The 13,305-nt window shown below is 41.8% G+C and overlaps 1 protein-coding gene and 1 pseudogene across 2 annotated transcripts; both read left to right on the forward strand.

The window, feature by feature from the left end:
- LOC147618249 (uncharacterized) overlaps positions 1-4,818 on the forward strand; it is a 33,834-nt pseudogene extending 29,016 nt beyond the window's left edge.
- A 4,687-nt stretch (positions 4,819-9,505) lies between these two features.
- LOC147618250 (uncharacterized) lies at positions 9,506-10,799 on the forward strand. Of its 2 annotated transcripts, none has more exons than XM_086774687.1 (2): positions 9,506-10,317; positions 10,595-10,799. In XM_086774687.1, the coding sequence occupies exon 1, from the start codon at positions 9,520-9,522 to the stop codon at positions 9,832-9,834; it is 315 nt and encodes a 104-aa protein (XP_086630813.1). In that variant the 5' UTR covers positions 9,506-9,519; the 3' UTR covers positions 9,835-10,317; positions 10,595-10,799. The 2 variants fall into 2 exon arrangements, with proteins under 2 accessions (XP_086630813.1, XP_086630812.1); XM_086774686.1 differs by having other exon boundaries at positions 10,618-10,799.
- Positions 10,800-13,305: the final 2,506 nt, after the last annotated feature.

Here is a 13,305-nt window from a genome sequence, read left to right on the forward strand (position 1 = left end):
ATTAGCTTAAGCACAAAAGAAAAATAGGGTTCAAGAGCAAGAGCAAGAGCAAGAGCAAGATCAAGATCAGCAAAAAGAATAAGAAGAAAAGGAGCAAGAAGAAGAAGAAGAGAAAGAGACTCACCACAACCTTAAGGTATGTACCAAGGTAAACTCTTACTCCACAGTACTTTGTAAAGCAGATTTGCAGCCTAGTGATGAAACTTGAGAGGGTGACAGAGGCTTGAGAGGGTGAGAGAGGGTTAGAAGCTTGAGAGGGTGAGAGAGGATTAGAAATAGTGCGGGATGCTTTTTGGAAGAACTACGTTTTGTCAAACTACTGGCAAAACACTCTCGGGTTCAATTTTTGGTCTTTTTTGCCACAATGCATGTCTATTTTTGCATCTATAAATGCGTTTGTATACACGTTGTTAGGTATTTTTTTGGTAATATTTTCTTGGCATGTGTACACACTCATGCATGGCATTTACAAATAAAGGGTGTCCATCTCCAAGGGCTAAAGGGGGTATAAGGCCACATGTGGATGGATCTAACAAAAATATGCAATGTGTACAGTTAGTTGTTGGTTTACCTTGATAAATGGAAAATAAAAGGGGTGTGAGATGAGAATCAGTTTCACAAGGCAGGTTTTAGCACTATCATATGTGGACAAGTTTGTTGACAAATAATGTGAGCATGCAGAGCACTATTTTTTTAAAAGCTGGACAGGGACCCATTAGAGGAGGTCAGCTACAGTACCGGTCCTTGGCATTTCATGGAAAACAAAGGTATTTGTGGTCCACAAGATGTTATTAAAATGGTGCAAAGTCTTCCTTGAATGCAAGAGTCACCATGGGATTTAATACAAGGCTTGCTAAAAATAGAAGATGGCCTTGGATTGCTTCAAAAGATTCTTCAACTAGCCTCAATTGTCAAAGAAGCGCCGAGTGGAGGTGGGGGTGAGCTCTCTGGCAACCTGACATGCCTTGGAGTGTTATGAATAATATAATGTTTTCTTTTTTGGTTGAATGGGCAGCGCAGCCCGATGTGTATAAGAGGAGAAGGGGAGCTGTAGTTTGAAGTGTGATAGGAAGAGCTCTATTCTCTAATGCTCTCGTAGAGCTGCGCAGCCATGTGTGTATAAGAGAGGTTGGGGAAGCTGTAGTTTAGAGTGTGAGTAGGGGGAATCTCTATTCTCTAATGCTCTCGTAGAGCTGCGCAGCCCAGGTGTGTATAAGAGAGGTGAAAGCGTAGCGTAGTTCTAGTATGTGATAGGAAGAGCTCTATTCTCTAATGCTCTCATAGAGCTGCGCAGCCATGTGTGTATAAGAGAGGTGAAAGCGTAGCGTAGTTCCAGTATGTGATAGGAAGAGCTCTATTCTCTAATGCTCTCGTAGAGCTGCGCACCCATGTGTGTATAAGAGAGGTTGGGGAAGCTGTAGTTTAGAGTGTGAGTAGGGAGAGCTCATTGCTCTAAGGTTCTAAGAGAGCTGTGCAGCCCATATGTATAAGTGTGATAGGGAGAGCTCGCAGCTCTAATGATTTCAGAGAGCCTGTGTAGCCAGTGTCAGTAAGGGAAGAAGCGCAGACATGTATACAAGAAAAGCTGCGCAGTACTTTGTATGGTGGTGTGTAGGAGGGGAGGAGAAGCTGCAATGCCACTTGTATGAATGAAGAGAAGGTGCCACGCATAAAGAATGCGGCTCTCTGTCATGATGACAGCCCATGCAATGTAAGTGTCGGCTGGCCAGTTTTTTTTGTTCTCTTTTTTGTGAAATAACTCATATATATATGAGGAATCACCAATTTGTGGCTTTGGAAAACCCATGTATATGATAACCAGCTCTCTGATTTTGTGGAAAGCTCATGTGTATGAGAAAGACAGCCCTCTGGTTTTGCTTAAGAGAATATGTATGTATGGTGGTACGCTTCTTCAACAGACAGAGTGAAGACCATAAAGTGATTGTGTCTCCTAGACACACACTGCTTGCCAGGTTGGGAGAATTGAAGTCTCTTACTGATGTTGTCTTTGCTTGGGAAACTGAAGTTTTGCAGAAAGCTCATACTTGATGGAATGTAACCTTGTTTATGTCAAGTGGTTCCCTCACCATTTCTCTGTGGTGATCATTTTGCTTATGGCTGTGAGCCTGTTTCATAATAAGGGTGCACCTCTATGTGCATATGAATCAATTGAGTAAAGGGTGGCAGATGTTGATGTGCCCATCTCCCCTTGCATGTCTTGATCAAATGTATGTAGGCTTCCCCCAGTTGCTTGGAAAATTGAATGAGGGTAGAGACAAAGTCTCATGCTTGAGATGTTAAATGTTGTGTCAGCTCACTGAGTAGTTGACTGGTGCCCCTTTTTCTTGATGTTGGTGTGTGATCCGAACTGTGGAAAGGCATTACTATAGAGGTGTTCCGTGTCTCACTGCCTCCCTTCACAACGTCTATTATGTAGAGTGGATACGTTTATAGACGCGCTTGTAAATGCATTTTTAGATGCAGTACAGATGCATTAATAGACACGAAACAAAACATAAAAACACACATAGAAAGATGAAAATTATTTATTCTTTTTTTGAATATACAGGATATCTTCATCAATCAGTTCTTCTAGTGATGAGTCCCTTTGTGTTCAAAATCAAGATCGTTGGTTGCAACAAAAAATAAAATGTATGTGTGATTGTTGTCCGAGGATGTATGCATCGACAACGTAACATTAGATGAATCACATTTCAATGTATGGAAAATGGGAACCAACAAGGACAATGGTAAGTATACTTTTCTTATATTGTAAGAATTTAATTAAGAATTAGTATTCAATGGAGACTCGCATTGAAATACTCATGTGTAGGATAATGCACCGCACCCTTCTATGTTAACTCATAGGCGGCATCAAGAGGCCAAGCGTCGTAGAGAAATGGCAGATGCTTCACAAAATGTAGAAGTGGCGGAGGATTGGAATGATGGAGATACAAGCCCACCACCCTTTCCTCATGAGATGGTGGAGGAAGAGGTTTTAGAAGATATCGTACGTACTCTATTTGCCAATGAGCGTAGTGAAAATGAAAAAGCCATGGAAAATGATCACCTTTATAACGTAGCTTCGACCCCACTTTTTGAGGATGCACATATTCCATTCTACGCGCTGCTCTCGAGTTGCTCAACTTGCAAACAATCTATGGATGGAGCAATGTGAGTTTGAATGCACTTCTCAAGTGAGTTTTCTACTTTCATAAATTGTCTACTTCTATTATAGATATATAAGAAGAAATTATTTTTTATACTAATGTATTTGATTGTTTTGTTGACAGGATTTTGTGGAAGATGCTTCCAAAGGAGAATAAATTGCCAACCTCAAGAGACCAAGCAAAGCGCTTTGTGACATCTCTTGGAGGCTTGGATTATACTCGCATCCATGCATGTATCAATGATTGTGTTCTCTTCCATGGAATACATGCGACAGCTCAAGAGTGTCCTATTTGTGGCGAGTTAAGATATCGAGAGGACCTTAAAGGTCTACATGTGCCACGTAAGGTGTTGTGACATTTTTCCATCATTCCTCGCGAGTCGCATCCAACACATGTTCAAGTGCAAATCTATTGTAGAGCTCATGTCATGGCATTCCTCTCATCAATCCAAGCTTCAAGGAAGAGCCTAGACATTTGAGACTTGGATTGGGTATGGATGGTGTTAATCCTTTTGGAATCAAGAGCACCTAATATAGTATATGGCCAGTGGTAGTGGTGAATTACAACATTCCTCCATCCATGGCAATAAAGAAAGGACATGTCATGTTATCCCTTCTCATTCCTAGGAAACATAAGGTAAAGAATATGGATATTTATCTTGAGCCCTTGATTGATGAGATTAAGATACTTTGGAGAGGTATCCATGTGCATGATATATGTCAGCCTCCATTTTTGAGACTTTCTCTTGAAGGCCATCTTGATGTGGATGATGCACAACTTTCTTGGTTATGGCGAGTGTTTAGGTGAGTTAAATGGGTTTCTATTGAAGATGATTCTTGATTATCATGGTATTGTTTTTTGGCATGCTTGCATGTCTATGTTGTTTAGGTCTCTCCACATCTGGATACCATGCATGTCCTATTTGTGGTCCATCATTGGTGGCATCTAGGCCAGACAGCTTGAAGAAAGTGATATATGAGAATCATCATCGTTTTCTCCCTAATCATCATCCCAAATTTGTTCGTTCTTGGATGGGAGTCTCTCCACATCCACTAAACATGGGATATTGGAGAGCATTATGGAATGGAGTGGAAAGTCCTCCTCCCCCTGGCATGAATAGGTAATATATCTTTGACATAGAATTCCAATACAAGCTTTGGATGAAAATAGAATCCTCTTAATATTTGTTGTTATTTGATAAGGTACTCTATCTTCTTTTGCCTACCATATTGAAAGAGCCTCAAAATCAACCATCTTCTTGATCCAATGCACATCTTCAAGAATGTCGCCTCTAACATTTGGGAGCACTTGAGAGGAACACGGGACTCCTTGCTTGTAAGAGAGGATGCAAAGAGCTTGGCAACGAGAGGGACCATAAGGGAAGACATTTCTACCTCGAGCACCTTGGATATTAACAAAGGAGGGGAAGTTCGTGAAAGATGCCATTACTACATTTCGTACTCCAACGGGATGCATGAGGTGTTTAAAAGGTACCTTCACAAAGACAAAGAAGAGAGGTGTTGAGCAATTAAATGGCTTAAAATCCAACGATTGACACAAGATGCTTCAAGTAAGTGGAACATTGAAGTTGTACACATTCAACTTGTTCAATCACATGATGTATCTAATCATGGTGTATAAACATTGAAGTTGTACATATTTAACTTGTTCAATCACATGATGTATCTAATCATGGTGTATAAATGTTTATAGTTTATTCTTCCTACAAGCATTTCCAATTGTGCATCCCACGAAGTGCGAGAGATGATTTATAAGATGGGGGAGCTTGTGAGGTTTGTACCCCAAACCCTCATAGCCAATTTTCTACATGCGTTTTCCTCAAAATGATTTGTTTCTTGTTTCACATTGTAGATATGTGAGCTCAAAGGAAATCGATCCATGTACACTTGACTATGCAAGGGTCATGGCGGTGGAGGTGGTTTGTTTGGTGGAGGAGACATTCCCACCATGGTCAATTCTCACAAGCCATGGTTCATTTAATTGATCAGATTGTCATATGTGGCACTGTGCATGCTCGATGGATGTTCTTTCTTGAGCATTTCATGAAGATCTTGAAGGATTTTGTAAGGAAAAATGCAAAGCCAGAAGGTAGTATGGCTGAGGGTTGGTTGGTACAAGAATCACTTGCTTATATCTCAAAATACCTTGCCAAAGTGGATATCCCTCTCTCCCTCGCCTATGGAGCAATGAAGAAGACTTGAGGATGACCTCTCATGTTCCTTAAGAAAGACAAAGACCAAAGTCATGGATATAGAGATGCATAGTAAGCTTAATACCTTATGTGTGCTTACTAGTGATGTGATGAGAAGATGGGTGGCAAAGTATGAGGATGAAAAGGCAAGAGGGTGGTTGCAAGATCAGGGTGCCCAGTTTTGTCCACTCAGGCACCCTGTAAACAGCAAAAAAACAGGCATTTGTTTACCTTTAGTGGCTAATCTCTCCTAGTAAATGAAGGAATTTTGTTATGGATCTCTTTGTAAGTTTGGATATAGGCATGGACATTGAGATAGATACTTTAGCAAGGATTGACCTCATTGAAGATGAGGTTGAACTCTAGTTCTTTCATTATACTTTTATTATGGCTATATTGGTCTTCCTTTTGGTATAGATTCATGCCTTTTTGAGATTGCATGTGTAGATTCATGCCTTTTTGAGATTACATGTATAGATTTATTATGATATGATGCTTTTCGTGGCATTACTTAATCATTCACCTTTGGACTGCTTTTCATGGAGGTTCAAGATTTTTCTTAAAAGCTTCACTTTGTTGATAAGATGTGGGGATTGAATCATTGTCCTTTGGATTGTTTTTCATGGCATTACTTAATATACCTAAGCCTTTGCATGTATCCATCCCTTTCACCACATGACTTGATTTATACCTATTTCTTTTCTCTTTCCTTAGCATATTTTTTCTCTTTCACCACATGACTCGATTTATACCTATTTCTTTTCTCTTTCCTTAGCATATTTTTTCTTGCAAATATGCTTTCTAGAGATTCATTTGTATATAAATGCACCAAAAAATCATGCATATTATCAAAATCATGCATATTATCAAAATCTTGTGCACATAGTTAAGCAAATGATATTTTTGGGGATTGAAGAATCTGTTTTTCTTTGCAAGGTCCACAATTGCAACTGCATAGGAAACTGTTGCAGACTGCATCTATAAGTGCGTCTGTAATCGCGTCTATGCTCGCGTCTATAATCGTGTCTAATTTCAAAGGAATTAGACGCGCTTATAGACGTGACTATAGATGCAAACGTAACTTACGCATCTATAAGAGCATCTAGTTTCAAAGAAGTAGGCGCGCTTATAGATGCGAGTATAGACGCTATTATAGACACCCTTAATCCCCACTCCCTCCACCACCATACAGCACAATCCAGTCTATATACCTATCATTTCTAAAGGATTTTGATCCAAGAAAATTATTCTCCTAGATAGTAAAAATGGAAATTTCCCAATCCTTGACTACTCCCCAAAAAGCATAGTTCTTTTTCCTATCCTCAATGCCTTTTACATTCTAAGTACAACCTCTAACTTCCCGGACTTACTCATGTTAGGCTATTTGAGGTACCATATACACCTCATCTTCTTTTTTTATGCAGCTCCTTTCTATATATATGTCAATATTAGATAAAATGGGAAAAATCCCTCAAAATGGGAATGTATTTAAATTTTTTTTTGGCAATAACTTAAACATGCAAACTCCAAATTTGTCAGACAAAGTAGATCTAGATTCTACTTTTCAAGCTCTTTCCAATGATATGTCACGTGAATATGTTTTGACAAACTTTTGGATGAGTTTACCATACCTCCACTTTTTTCATGGGAATGGGATTTTTCCCACTTTATCTAATATTGACTTATATCCTTCCAAGCCTCCTCTACGTGCCAATTGAACCTTTGTGTACAAAAGATGTCCCACTATCAACATCCCCAAGAGGGCTTGAGGGATTTGAGTATATAAAAGGGCCTAGGCTACTTTGGGATTTGCTCCATATAGCTTCTCTGATAGCAAGTCTATTTTGGGCCTTTCTTGCCTCTTCCTTGGTCTATCTAAGATTAGCCTTCCCCCTAGTTTTAATACAAGCTCCTTCAACTTGGCCACCCCTGATTTTCTAGTACTTCTTTCCCTTTTCCTTCTTTTAATAAGTCTATGTTTTCTTGTTTGTTATCAGCAGTGCTATCCCCACTAGGTTCTCTTGCTTTCATCTCCTCATTTTAAGGTTTTACATGCACCCCCTCGTTGCAGTTTCTAGCTATATTCCCAAAGCCGCCGCATTTGAAGTAAGCTCTTGAGAGAACGAGATAAATTTCAAGATGAACTCAAGCTTTCCTAATTTTCCCAAATCCACCTCCAAATTTTGGGGGTTTCCTTTAGAGTATTCCATGTTGTGTAAATGCTATTCGCCTAGGCGGCCCGAGAACTTTATCTTTTCGAAGTTACAACACCGGGCCAAGTGCACATGCAAGTTCACCCAATGCCAGCCTTAGCTAGGGTGGCACACCCACTATCTCTACCCAAACTACAAGCCTCTTGTAGGCTTTTCTTCACACCAAAAGGAGAATCAAAAATAATGTACAAGTCTTTGTCCCATGAGCAATGGTGCCTTTGTGAATAACTCAGATACTGTTTGTCCTTTTGTGAATAGCACATTGAAGAATCCCTTACCGAGATAGGAATCTTGAGATACCACCTTGTCGTTGGAAGATATCTTCTTACAATCACTTGCCAAGATCAACTTTCAATGGCCGCTTACCATAATAAAACACTATGACGCTACACATTGAGAAGAGACCTACCTGTTTTCCAATCAATTTCGGAGAGACTCTCGTTCATACCTTACATGAGATTGATTGCGATTTTTGAGTTTGCGCGTTGAGCCGTGCTGTAATCCAATCGGGAAGTATCCTCTTTCCTTCCCTCTCCCCATCTTTTGCTTCATGCAAACGTTTCATATCATTAGGGTCCTCTAGCTCCTAGTCCCTCCATCCGCACCAAAGCCCTCTACTATCTCCTATGCCCATGCATTTTCCATGTAGCTCGTTAGCATGCACGCATTAATCGGCACCTGCAGAATGTATGGTGTCATGCACATCACACGTGTAGAGTTACAACAATGAGGTGTAAGACTTAAGTATAGAGGGTGAAAAGTGGGGCTTGGAGGTGGTCACTAGCCAATCACCTTAAGCTCAAGCGGCCCAGTTTAAAAACTAATAATGTATTGGTGGCTAGGAAAAATTTGAGGAAGTTTGGTGGTGTGAAAGGAGTATCGCAAGTTTCCTTTCTTTTCCTCCTCCTTCTACTTCGAGCTATTTCTTGCTTTGCCACCCATCAATATTTTTATCTAAAAGTACATATTTCATTCCACCATAATTGCATCCTTAAATTTCTCTTAAATACTTGGATTTGCATGTTAAAAGGTTTTTGAAGGCATAGTTTGAAAATTGAAGGTTATTTTTAAATTTTATCTTTTACAAAATAAAAAAAATCTTCCATGTGGAATGTTTGTGTTATTGTTGTAAAGAATGTTTTTCATGAACATAGATTATAACGTAAGTTCTTTTTACCTTAATCCAAATTTATCATTATTTAATAGAATGAGCATTAAAACCATCATAATTGCTTGATGAAGGAGGCCCTACATGGTACGCCATCCTTGTTCTTTCTTTTATACAAAATTTAACTTACCCTTTCTCTATCCATAGAAATTTTCTATAGAAATTTTCAAAGTCATGATTTCATTAGGTTTGGGTAAGTAGCCTTAAGTTTCTTTCTGAGATTTTATGTTGTAGTTTTTGGCAACACACATGTTTCATCTCTAATAATTCGTTCAAGAAGTAGAAGCCAGAAGGTTATGTTGATTGAGACTGGGTGGGCTGCAGCCCTTGGTTTTGAAGGGCATCCCTAGTATTTCATTTGAAGGGTAAAAACTGGACTAGTTTTTTAAAAATAATTTGAAAGGGTACCCTTAGTAATTATTCAAATGAAATATTTCTTTTGAAGGATAAAATTTCTCATGTCATTATCTGAAGGGTAAAAAGCCCTAAGAAGGGTCTTCAAAACTGAGGACGTGTCAAAAATTCCAAACGTAAGTGTGTGCGAAAAAAAAGAAATGGTAGAAAAAAAACCACCTTCTCAACTAACCTACGTAATCTGGAATACGTTTTTTCGTACACTGTACGGTTGAAGTGCTAGTGATCAACGTTGACACGAGACAGAATTCGGTTCTGATTTCTTAGTTTTCAAAGGTTGAGCTGAAGAAGCATACGTGACGTGTCAGCTGCTAGCAGCAAGCTAGCTGCGTGTTGCGCGCCATGGCAGAACGCGCGCATTTGAGCCTGAGCCTGGCATGGCTCTTGCAAGCTACCCTTTGCATAATCATAGGCGTTCTATTTCTATTGCACCCTTGCACAGCTTTGGACGAGCAGGCCGTGACTGATTTTGTGTATGGCCTCTGCAACACGGTCACTGTCACCGGAAACAGCACCTTCGCTCACAACCTCAACGCAGATCTCACCCAACACGACCCCAAAACCTTGTACTCAAATGCCACAGTAACCTCTGGTTCTTCCAAGGATTCCTATGTGTATGGCATGTACCAGTGCCGGGGGGACGTCTCCCTGTCCTGATGCTCTTCCTGTGTTTCGACGAATGCTGTAGTGACCGATCATGTATGCGGCTCTGCAATAGGCATGCGAGTGCAATATAAGGGCTGCTACCTGCGCTACGAGAACTACAACTTCCTCGACGCTGAGGACGACAGAATTGCTCCGCCACGCAGGACTTCAACTCGAGCAACTCGCGACTAAGCTTCCCCCGATTTGTCCCTTGTGCACGTAAACCAAGACATGGCATCGTTTGACTTGCGGACCTTCGTTGACGGGTAAATCACAAGTGGGGTAAACGGTATGGGTCATGGGCATGTGCATGTCATGGCCTCCAAGGTATGACATCCAACTACTAGATATCTACGATGCAACACGTGTCGAGTGGTTCGGAGGATGAGGCCCGTCTGCAATGCATCGGTGAAGGTAGCAGAGAGCGGGGTAGAGCGGTGCCGCGAGCTCACCGTGGGGTACAAAGAAGAAGCCCATCCTGCTTGAGGACTCTAGGTTTGTTTCCACCCTCTCAATTTGATTGGACTAGGTTTGTCTCCCCTCTCGGTTTGACTTTCATGCTCGAGCAGGGCTTGTTTCCGTAGATCGGGCTACACACACTGTGCTCTGGGCACAGATCGGGTTGCGCACACATTTTTGGTTTCCATGTGGTTTGAACACCAACCTCCACCCTATGGATGTATTCACCTGTGATTCCTAGCCTCTCCTTTTCTTGGCCACTCTCTTTTTGTGACGTCTCTTCTTGACGATGGCCACCTGCTCTGCTAATTAGGTGAATGCATGGCTGCCCAACAGGGTGGGTTGGAGAGGATGGCACGTCGCATGATGGGATAGCCTCTGTGGCAGCTAGTTGTTGAAATCCATGATGTCTTGGGCATGCCTCTACTGAGAGGTCCGAGAGTCACTGTGCATCACAATTTGGGAGTCATTCAAGACCATGTGCAAACACATATAACATAGATATCATGCACACCCTTTCTGCCGTTTTCGATTTTGAGTTGGATGCCTTGTACAATTGTAATTCAAGACCATGTGCAAACACATATAACATAGTCTAAGATATCATGCACACCCTTTCTGCCTTTTTCGATTTTGAGTTGCTTGTACAATTGTAATTGAATATGCTGTGTGTAGCTCCTCTGCGGACTTTGTTCCTTTCTGTTTTTGCATCGAAGGGGTCGTATACAATTTATTGCACCGATGCGAGAGTTTGCATTTGTCGACAAGTAATACTAACATGGTTGCATCTCGTCGTTCGAGTGACTCATATGATTATGGAGAAGAGGGTGTGGAACAATGCACGGTACTACACAAGCAAGAGACGGTGAATGTTTAGTCACTGATTGGTTTAGGGTTTAGGGAAGATGGTCTTGCTAGGGGTCTTGAAATAGTTTTTCTTTTCTTGCCTTAGTGGGAGGTACATGCATGCATACACAATCGACTCAAGTACACATACGTTCTATATATACACCATCCTTGGATGCATATCCACCAACAAAGGCATTGGTCACACCTGGAGCAGCTGAACCACCACCGTATCACTTAACATGTGGCCTTGAATGTCATTTTCTCTGATTGTAATGCTCAGAAGGACAACAATCCTTTACGAGAGACTAGAGACCAATGGATTAGAATGAAGCTGGTATACATATTGACTAGGGTTGCACGCATCAAGTTTCAAGCTGCAGTGTAGTTTACTTGTGACAACCATCGAGATGGCTGCTTGCCCATGAAAGAAGAGTTTTTGAAGACTTACGTGGACGTTTGCCTAGGACGAGTGCTACTACCCGGATCTGGTGTGTAACATTCTTCATGCGTCTCTTTTTGAACATGTGCTAAAATAATTAGACATACAGTAACATTTTTTTTGCACATTGCAGATGACTCTTCCAAGAATGCGAGTGTCAGAGATTCAATGTTTGGGGGGGTGATGTGGGCGATGAGAATGATGGTACAAGTTTTGGTAAGTTGAATTGCATTTTCTATATAATATCTTGGTAGGTTAACATGATTTCTTTTTTATATATTTCGTTTTCCAACAGGAGGCTGCAGGGCATGCGGGCTCCATGGATGTGGAGGGAACGACTTTGGATGTTGCCGATGGGGGCTTGATTTCTACAATTTTCCAGCAGCAGTAGGTTGCAGGGCATGTAGGCTCCATGGCTACAGAGGGCACGACTTTGGATGTTGCCAATGGGGGCTTGATCGTCACGGGTGGGGATATATTTCATGCGCTCCCCCTTGTCCTGTAGCGGGGGAGTGCACGAAACACTTTACACATGGAGCCAGCTCAGCGACGCTTACCCCCTCTCATGCCAGCTCAGCGATGCTTACCTGTACGCCTGCATTGGCATTTACTCCTCCAGCCAATCCTTTGCACACATTGAGACTCAAGCATGCCGAGCTTGGTTCAGCCGGCGCATGACATATATCCCCACACAGTGCGTGCTGCTCGTCGACATGCCTCTGCGTCCCACCGGGCACCTACGGCAACAAGGAGGTGTGCCCCTGCTACAACGACTGGAAGACGCAGCAGGGCTTGCGCCGGGCGCAAGGGCAAGCTGCGCAAGCCTCAAGGTTCTTCTCCGTGAAGTGCTGCTCGTCCACCTTCGTTTGCTGTGCCTTCATACTGCAAAGGGAGACACGCTAATCAAGGCTTGGTTCAGCCGGCCCATGTAGCGCGCTCCTCTCTTGAGCTCCCATCTCCTACGTCACCTGCTGGTAAGCCTCCTCGATCGTCAGCTGAGCTCATGATGATGAAGCGCTGTTGTAGAGAAATTTGTTGTATTTTTTATTTTTTATTTTTTGTGTAGTTAGTGCGTCTAGACGGTTACCAGATGAGCCTGAAAAGGCAATGATAGTTGCTGCTGTTCTCCAATGGTGCTTGTTAAGCAATAGGGTTGAGTTGCTATAGTCCACAGTGGTGACTTTAGTGTGAGCGATGATGATCAGGCATGGTTAAAACCTGCACTAAGAGAGATTCGATTCGATGCTTGCAAAAATGTTCATGGCATATGGCGTGCAGCCTGGAGCTTTTAGGAAAAGCAATCGAACACCATTTCCATTCTTGTTGTGTACTGCTGCTTTTCTAAATAGCTGTAATGGCCAAAATGATTCCCCCCCTCTCTCTCTCTCTCTCTCTCTCTCTCTCTCGTTTCTCTAACTCTTGTTTTTTGTGCAGGCTGGCACTCTTACACTTGCAAGCGGAGTTCCCTTCATTTCACCTAGTAAGGCTGTGCTCTGACATCTCTCTGGTTGAAGGTGTTTGATTACATTGCTTTAAGGTGTTTAAGGGGTGTGTGTGAGTGAGAGAGAGAGAGAGAGAGAGAGAGAGAGGGGGGGAGAGAGCCTTCAAAGAATGCCGGGGTTCTATGCATTGATTGTATGCCGCCCATTTGAGTATATATTGTAAATGCTATTTGTACCGCCCAAGTTTTGAAGCCTATAATATATATATATATATATGGGTTGTTGCAAGATCAG

Source organism: Cibotium barometz, chromosome 35 (assembly GCF_041138505.1).
Source record: "Cibotium barometz isolate CiBa-2024 chromosome 35, ASM4113850v1, whole genome shotgun sequence".
NCBI classification, from domain to species: Eukaryota; Viridiplantae; Streptophyta; class Polypodiopsida; order Cyatheales; family Cibotiaceae; genus Cibotium; species Cibotium barometz.

Bases quoted from the DNA above. Each gene is read 5' to 3' on its own strand.
- LOC147618250 (XM_086774687.1), top strand. From the start codon at position 9,520: ATGGCAGAACGCGCGCATTTGAGCCTGAGCCTGGCATGGCTCTTGCAA.